This window comes from Curcuma longa, chromosome 14, assembly GCF_044706935.1.
Source record: "Curcuma longa cultivar G26 ecotype Majalengka, Jawa Barat chromosome 14, ITB_CL_G26_1.1, whole genome shotgun sequence".
Taxonomy (NCBI): domain Eukaryota; kingdom Viridiplantae; phylum Streptophyta; class Magnoliopsida; order Zingiberales; family Zingiberaceae; genus Curcuma; species Curcuma longa.
In genome coordinates, this window is record NC_133874.1 from 4,467,216 (window position 1) to 4,476,203 (window position 8,988).

Genomic DNA, 8,988 nt, shown 5'->3' on the forward strand with positions numbered 1-8,988 from the left:
TCATTGAAATGACACGTTGAAACAAAGTACTCGATGGAATTTGGAATCAGACGTTCTCAAACACAAATGTCTAGATTTTCATCAACTAGTGAAGATACTAATTCAAGTTTATTTAAATATTTTAATAATAAATTAAGAGAATTATTAGCTAAGTTTATTTCTATAGAAATGTTTTCTTTTAGTTTTAAGTTTAAATACACATTTGAAAATTTTTATCAAGAATCACTAACTCATCTACTAAATATGTTTTTCGAACTACACTTACTCGTACAATTAAAAAATTAGTAAGGCAATAAAAAAATTAATTGAAGAATTTAGTAGATTAAATAATAAAATATCTTTGTGTTCTAATATTTGGAGTGGCCATTGACAAACTCATTCATATATGAGTATAACTTGTTATTGGATTGGCAACTCCTGGACAATTCAAAAACCTTTATTAGCATATCTAGTTTTTGATGAAGCGCACACTACACACAACATCAATAATTATTATGCTTAATTCAGAAGAATATAGATTAATTTTTAAAATATTTTCAATATCATTTGATAATGTTAATTCTAATACTGCAAGTGTTGACGAACTTAAATTTATGTGTTTAAGATAGATTAAAAAATTTTAAAAATCAAATTAAACTAATTAAAAATGTTATTTCTTATTTATAGTCACCTCCTTATATAATGAAACAATAGGATAGATTTTGTAAAATTAATAGAATAAAATCTAAAAAAATTTCATGTGATGTACTAACACGTTGGAATTCAACACATTCATTTCACTATAGAGAATTATTTTATTTATTTTTTATACAAAATACTAATAATATATTTATGTTCAAACCAATGGAATATATATATAGTAGTATTTGTGAAATTTTAAAAATATTTAATAATATAACTGTACAACTCCCCAATGTTTATTATCCTACTTCTAATTTAATTATGATGATGAATTTTTGTAACAACAACAATCAAGCCTTATCCCACTAGATGGGGCCGACTATATGAATTCTTCTATATCATTGGGTTTTATCCCCTATTATATCATCATTTGTACTTAAATAAATTTTATCTTATTTTATTATTATTAACCAAGTCTTTTTTGATATTTCTCTTCCTCGTTTGATGCGCACATTTGTTATAAGTTTACATCGTCTAACTGGAGCATTCATTGATCGTATAGTGCATATCCGTACCTTCTTAAATGTGTCTCATGGAGTTTTTCCTCAATAGTAGGTACAACTTTGACTTTATTTCTAATATTTTATTTTTTATGCTATATATTCTTGTATGTCCGCACATCCACTTTAACATCCTCATTTCTGCAACTCTCATCTTCTATTCATGTGCTCGAGTCATGTCTAACATTCAGCTCCATATAACATAGCAGGTCTAACCGTCATTTTATAAAAATTTTCTTTAAGTTTTAGAGGTATTTTACGATCACACAAAACACCTAATGCTCTCCTACATTTCAATCATCTTGCTTGTATTTTATATAAAATATCTCTCTCAATCCCTCTATCCTTTTACAAAAATGATCCTAAGTACTTAAAAACAACTCGTCATCTCCTATCTCAATAATTATCTCATTACGTCTAATATTTTAAATTTAAATTTCATATATTATGTCTTTATTCTATTAAATCTAAAACCTTTCACTTTTAATGTTTCCCGCTAAGATTCAAGTTTAACATTTATTCATTCACGTGTTTCATCTACCAAAATAATATCATCTGCAAACATGTACCACAGTACCATATCTTAGATATGTCTAGTAAATTCGTCCATGATTAGTATAAAATGATAGGAACTTAGTATTGATCCTTAATATAACCCTATCTTTATGAGAAACGCTTCAGTTAATTCACCTGAAGTCTTCACTCTTGTCATTACTTCTTTATACATATCCCTAATTTGTTCAATATACGTTATACTAACATCTCTATTTTCTAGAATTCTCCATATAATTTCTCTTGAAACTCTATCATAAGTTTTTTCTAAGTCGACGAATACCATATGTAAGAATTACTTCTGTTCTCGATACTTTTCAATTAATTGCCAAATTGAGAAGATGTATTCTTAGCTTTTATTGTTGAGCTCTTCCAAACATAAATCCAAATTGATTTTCGTATTTGTCATAGTTTCACACCATAGTCTTCTTTCGTACTTTCATTTCTTATTCTGTCCATCTTCGTATTCCTGCTCGAGTCATAGCCCAACATTTTTCTATTCTTCTTCTTTCCCAAAATTTTATGGCATGCCTCATTAGTTTAATACCCCTATAGTTTGCACAATTTTGTACATCTCCTTTATTTCTATATAAAGAAACTAGAGTACTTACCCTCCACTAATTAGACATTTTTTTTAGTTTTTAATATCAGGTTGAATATCCTTGTAAGTTATTCAATATTTATTTCTCTAAACACTTTCATATCTCTATCGGAATATCATCTAATCCATTTTCTATTTTGCATCCCATTTAAAGCTTGTTTTACTTCTGAAGTTTGAATTCTACGATAAAAATTTAAATTTTTATACTCATTTGGCCTACTTAAATTACCTAAATTAAATTTGAATTTTTGTAACATAGCTTTAATTTTAAATGAATATGTTACGAATGAATTTTTATCTCCTTATGTATTAGCAATGAAAGCAAAATTAAAAAAATATTTTTATCACATTCTTGATATTTATTTAATTGCATTTGCTTTAGACCCTAGATTTAAATTAGATGTTTTACAAGAATTTTAGTTATATATTATAATGCTTTAATTCTATTTAAAGATTATTTTTCTCCTAATCAGGCAAATATTGTAGAAAATACTAGATTTAATTTATATGATATTTATAAGGATTTCATATTAAAATATGAATTAGAAACTAATGTCTTCGAAACATAAAATATTAATGGTAGTAATAATTTAAAACTTACAAAAGCATAACTTTTATTAAAAAAGGATGAAACATCCACAGGGATCCTCAAATTCCTATCTCTCAAGTTCCAGATAGGAATTTGAGAATTATTTTATAACTTCTTTTGATTTTAGTGAAACAGACAGTGAGTTGAATTTCAATATTCTACGATGGTGGTCACAGAAAATTCAAAGTTTTCCTATCATCTCCATCATAGCAAAAGAAATTTTAGCTTGTGTCAACTGTTGTTGTAGAGCAGACGTTTAATTCCTGAGATAATATATTGAATGAAAGACGATCTACTTTGTCTCCTGAGTTGCAACAAGATACAAGGAATGCAACTTTCAAACGAAGAGGTAGAAGAGTTTGATACGTAAGGAACTACTATGGGAACAAAAAATAGACGTGAATAAAATATCACTTACTAAGATAACAAGAATAAAAAGATATATGAACTACATAGGCTTTGATTCTTCTATACCCTAAAAGAATACATAGACAATTTAAATAAGTGCAAGTCCTTTTTATATTTTTTTAATTTATAAAAAATTTAAAAATAATAATAATCTTGAATTGTCGCAAACCGTAAAACGAACCGTAACTAGCGGTTCCAAACCATGAACCGTAATCATCTTGGAAGGCTAACTGTCGAATCAGCGGTTCCGAACCGGCGGTTCTAAACCATCGAACCGGCGGTTCCGAACAGTGATTGGGTCTACATCAATGTATAAATATATATTACCGGTCTTTATTTACATTATAAGATCATTAGCAGTGCAACCAAAAGTAAAACTTAACCTTGTAGAACTTAGTAAACAACCATAAAATCAAAAATGCTCAAACTTATGCAGTAACCACTATTAAGCACGGGAAAAACAAACTCACTTCAGTGAACAGTGGAGTAAAAAACTAGATATGCAAGTTCAAGATAGAAAACCTGCAAACATCCTTGACCAAGGGCTCCTCCTCCTAAATACTCATTTGCAAAATCCACTTCAATAGCTTCATACGGCTGGTCTTCTATCAAGCCTTCAGAAAAGACCTATCAGAAAATAAGAGAGACAAGAATTCAATAGTGTACCACTCTAGAACTCAAATATTTTAATGAAAATTCACATTTGCATCGAACATTACTTCAAAGGAGCATAAAGGCGTAGTAGATGACCTCCAGTAAGTAGTTGATGAATATGCTAAACCATGGTCAGAATTGTCGACATGCAGAACTTTTCGTTCAAAGGAAACAGATCCAATTGGTCTTTTCGAAGTTATCCTTTCAAAATAGTGAACAATGCATTTAACTTTCTGTACTTGGTGCTGCTTCTCATCCCAATAGAGAGGCCTATAATCATTTCAGCAGTTGCAATGAAAAAGTGAACCAATTAATAACTGAAAAAAGGAGCAAACAAAGGCACTGCATGAGAACAAGGAGGTGGGTACGGGAAGGGAGTGAGTTCACAAATCAGGGACACCAAGGTAGATATCAATTTTCAAATGCAAAAAGTAAACTGATTAAAACATGAAAAATGAGGATGCTGTTTGAGAGCTAGAAGGTGGGTCAGGGAAGGGTGTGACTTTAATTGGGACACTAGGATATCGGATATCAATTTTCAAATGAAAGGTAAGAAAATCAACCATGTATCTTCTAACTAATGCATGCAGAAAATAGTCTGGATACATGCTGCTAACTAATGCAAACAAAATTAACAACCAGTTAATGATAGAAAACTAAAAGCTCCAGGAGTTTTTTTTTTCTCTTCCTCACTATCTACTGACACCATGTTTCCGTCGAACCAGAAAACTATGCACCCTAGATTGTCCCGAGTTGCAAACTTAATGATTCATTGGATTTACAATAGTATGGATCAGCAACTACGAACAAGTGCAAGCAAAGTTTTGAAGTACATTGCTATTCTGGAGTTGGAGTAATTTTAATTTGTTGATAAAGTGGCTTAAGAAAACTTGGTCTAGTTCAAAATGACTAAAAACTTCAAAGAATGCTTGAGGTAGCAATTATATATAATTTTGGCCGATAGGAGTAGTTCTATTTGATAATTTTTTACATTCAAGATTTTTTATTTATATGGCACATTTAGAGGTTTCAACTTTTTTTTCCTACAACCTATGTTAATTGCAGGCAAAATTGGAAGTAACCAAATTGTATATTTAAGGAATCTGAAACCTGTTGAATCCATGGCCTTGTGACCAAAGACAACAAAGATTTCATATAATAATAATCAGTTTACAAGTTAGAAATACAGAGATGGGCATCTCAGGAGATGTTTATGCAGGCAATACAAGATTCTTGTTTCTCAAAATACACACTGCTGCTAACTGCATCTAGGTTTAGTTTAATGGTTAGTACTTGCTTATGAGTGAATATTAAAAATTCTTAGCTAAGCTACAACACTTTTTATCTTCAAGTTACAAATAGCCTTACATAGAATGTTAGATAGCATAAAACAGTTGAGCATTCTCCTAGTTCAACATTTAATTTAACTACTACTAAAATAAATTTTCTAGCATAGCAAGTACTTACAACCAGCAAATAGTAATTCAAAATTACACCAAAGTGCCACTAGCTTATGAGACATCGTAATTCTATCTTTTGAATAAACCTAAAAGGAAGTGAGACAATCAGACAAGAAACTGAAATCAAACCTATCATAGATCTTATACGGGAAAATAATGAGATCATGCCTGTCCAGGTAGTTTACTTGATTAAGAGAAAAACAATGGTAGCTGGAGAGATGGTTGAAACTTGAAAGATTGATAAATAAACTTCTTGAACATACAGAATATGCATATATAGTCCAAGACCAAGTCAGTGGAAAATTTCTGTACTATCATAAGAATCTAATAATACATGTTTGTGCATGATCATTAATGCCATCAAATCCAATTTAGCAAGTACATATAATATTAAAAGTTCCTGCTTATACATTGTATAATAAAATGAATAGAAGGACATACGCAAACAAGTTGTCGAAGTTGATGATTGGAAGGTCTCTAAAGCCTCTATCACTGGTGGGAAATAAACAAAACATTGCACACGATAGAAGAGCAGCTATCAGTTCCTGATGAATGATGAAAGCATGAAATGTTAATGGTGTATTAGAATAAGCATGGTAAATAAAATTAACATGAAAAAGAATTAAGCTAAATGGCCAGGGAAAATGGGAAAAAACTGTTGGTGTAGAGGTACTTTTCCACTATGGAAGTTGTTTTTAATATATTGTCTTAAATTGTGTTGTTAAAGGGACCTTTGACAAAATTATAGGGGGGAGAAGCTAAATAGCAGAAGTCATTGGAAAATAAATTTGCACAGAAAAAGTATAATCTTCCATTTCTATAGTACATTTTACACTTCATTTTCCAAACTTCAATATACTTCTTAAATACCGATTATAAGAAGCAATTTTTTTATTTAACTTTTATCCATTACCATTTCTTCTTCATTACCAGTATATTCTGGAAATTATCACCATCAGGCCACATTAATCCTGACTATTTGAAGTCAGTTATATGAATCTTTTATTTCTACAGAATGAATACTGTGCAAGGCCACATGATTAATGATATTTCAATCAATTAAATCAAGTCCTGTTACATTTTCTAGAGTTTTTATCTTCACCTTATAATGTAATTAATTCTACATTTTTATACTAGAAATTATTGGTGGCCTTTAAACATGACTATGCTATCTCAATCTATTTTATCTCATGTCATCAACCATTGAAGATACACCTAATTCCTCCAAATCTTTAACTTTGATAAGGATTTTACCTTTGCCTCTCATAGGTACTTTGGAGGAATCACCAAAAGAAACATTTTTGTCCACTGATTCACAAACAATTCATTGTGCTCATGCATGTGGTTACTTGCACCACTATCCAAGTACCACAGGCTTTGATTTCCAACATCTCTCTTGCATGCTACAAAAGAATGGAGTCTTCCTCTTCTTTCTTTGAGATAAGAATTCTCATCAACTTGATTATAATTGTTGTGCTAACATTCTAAAGCATAGTGAACAAATTTTTACAAACATAGCATTGAATTTTGAATTTGCATCCCTTTAAACATGAGAGTTTTCTTGTCCAAGAACCCTAGGGCTTTGATGAGGGGCATGGCCTCTTTATTGGCTACGCCCTCTTTCTTATCCTCTTTTGATTTTATCCTTGCTCATTCTTTGATCCCTCTTTGTTAGCCTTCATTGAGACTTTTTTGCAACACTTGCTCAAGAGGTTCTTTGTTCTTCTTGTTGAGTCAATGTACATGGGCCTGTAAAGAACCCATGAGCTTGTCAATGGTGAAAGACATCATATCTTTTGACTCTTCAGTCACCTATTTGTCATCCAAAAGAACATAGAACCTTTTTTTGCTAGCCGAGCATCTTTAAATTTCTCTCATATTTTCACAATTGGTTGACTATGGATAAACCTCTAAAGAAATAGTTTGAAATAGATTCAAAAACTGACATATGTAATGCCTCAATATCACCACGAAGAACTTAGAGTCATGCCTTTATTACTTTGCCAAATCCTTAATAGACATTTTCAAGAATGTCCCATGCTTGTTTTGAAGTACTTGTGGTTGCAATATTTCAGAAGTTGATTCATCCAGTGCTTGATAGATGAGGTGTAGAGCCTTCTTGTCCTTCTTACAAGAGTCTCGTAATGCTTCTCTTTATTGATTGGTGAGGACAATTTCTTCTTGCAGCTCCATACAACCTTCAATAACATTTCAAATACTTTGGGATTCAAGTAGATGCTTCAATTGCCATAGTTTCTATCAGTATGACGAACAAATGAAGGTTGTAGGAAGCTTAGCATAGCTTTGATACCACATTGTTGTTTTTAGGACAAAAGTAGAGAGAGGGAGAAGCTTTGAGGAATGAAACAAAATAGAGAATTTGTTATCATTCACAGACAAATTCCACATTTTTATGGGGGTTTAGAGATACAAGATATCATGACCACACTAAGAGTATAAATCCATATTGTTTCCTCCACTTCATGACACTTGAGTGACAGAGAATTTTATATTATTTTCTCTACTTGATGGCCCTTGAATGACAGAATTTTAATAAGAAGACTATGTGGAGGACAAAAGAAAACTAAATCAAATTTAAGTTTATCAACAAAAAAAAAAAAAAAAATCAACTGACAAGGTAAATACGACTCGTTATGTTGATCTCATCGAGTCTCACCTGACTAAGAAACACTCTGCCCGGTTCCTGAGGACCCATGATGCGGATGCCAGAATTCCCTTCAGAAAACAGTTCATCGGATTTCAGATAATGCGACTCCAATAGAGAAGGTAGCTGCAGCAGCAATCTAGCCATCTCAGGAACTACATTGTCGAACCATACCCTCGAATCTTCCTTTGACATCAGCTGCCAAAAATAAAGGATTACCAAAAAAACAATTTGGGCTTTCAAATTCGTCATTTGTCAAATAACACAATTTCCCTTTGGCTTACTATCTTCTTCACTTAAAAAAAAACACATTTTCAGCCGTCGACGTAAACCTTTGTCAAAGATACAGAGAGATGAAGGGTTGACGTCATAAAGAGAAGGGCACACCTTATCGAAGAAGGAGGAGAATCCAGAGGCAGATCCGTGGGCCAAGGGGCGGAATGAGAGGCCGAGTGATTCCCTCAGGTCGAGAATGGCGTCAAAAAGGACCTCGCCGGAGCGGATGCGACTGACGTCAGGGCCCAACGCGAGAGCTTTGAGCGATCCGAGGGCTCCGGAGGGCCAGTATAGGGAGGAGGAGCGGAGAACCAAAGGGAGGAACGGGATGATGGAGGCGAGATCGCCCCTCGTCTCCATCCCCTCCAGCCGAGCGAAGTCGAGCGTGACGACCGTCGCGTGGACTGGGGGTGGAACCGCCTATTTATATTAATATAATTAAATTTTAAAATTTCTTTTCGAGATTATTAGGTTTAATAATTGAAATTTTCTTTTCCAAATAATTCATCTTAATAAATTTAAATATGTCAAAATTAATTCTAAATACTTATTTTTAAAATATTAAATTTTGTGAATTCAATAAACTCTTAATGGGCCTTTAT

General features: G+C 32.1%; 1 protein-coding gene across 1 annotated transcript; it reads right to left on the minus strand.

Annotated features, from left to right (window-relative positions):
- Positions 1 to 3,861: 3,861 nt before the first annotated feature.
- LOC141845471 (poly(ADP-ribose) glycohydrolase 1-like) lies at positions 3,862 to 8,769 on the minus strand (the record flags this gene model as incomplete). The annotated part of the gene is given in 5 exon segments (XM_074733524.1): positions 3,862 to 3,958; positions 4,051 to 4,255; positions 5,887 to 5,990; positions 8,123 to 8,308; positions 8,498 to 8,769. Coding segments are annotated over 5 exon segments (841 nt in total), but the record flags the coding sequence as incomplete, so codon positions are not given.
- Between the last annotated feature and the right edge of the window lie 219 nt (positions 8,770 to 8,988).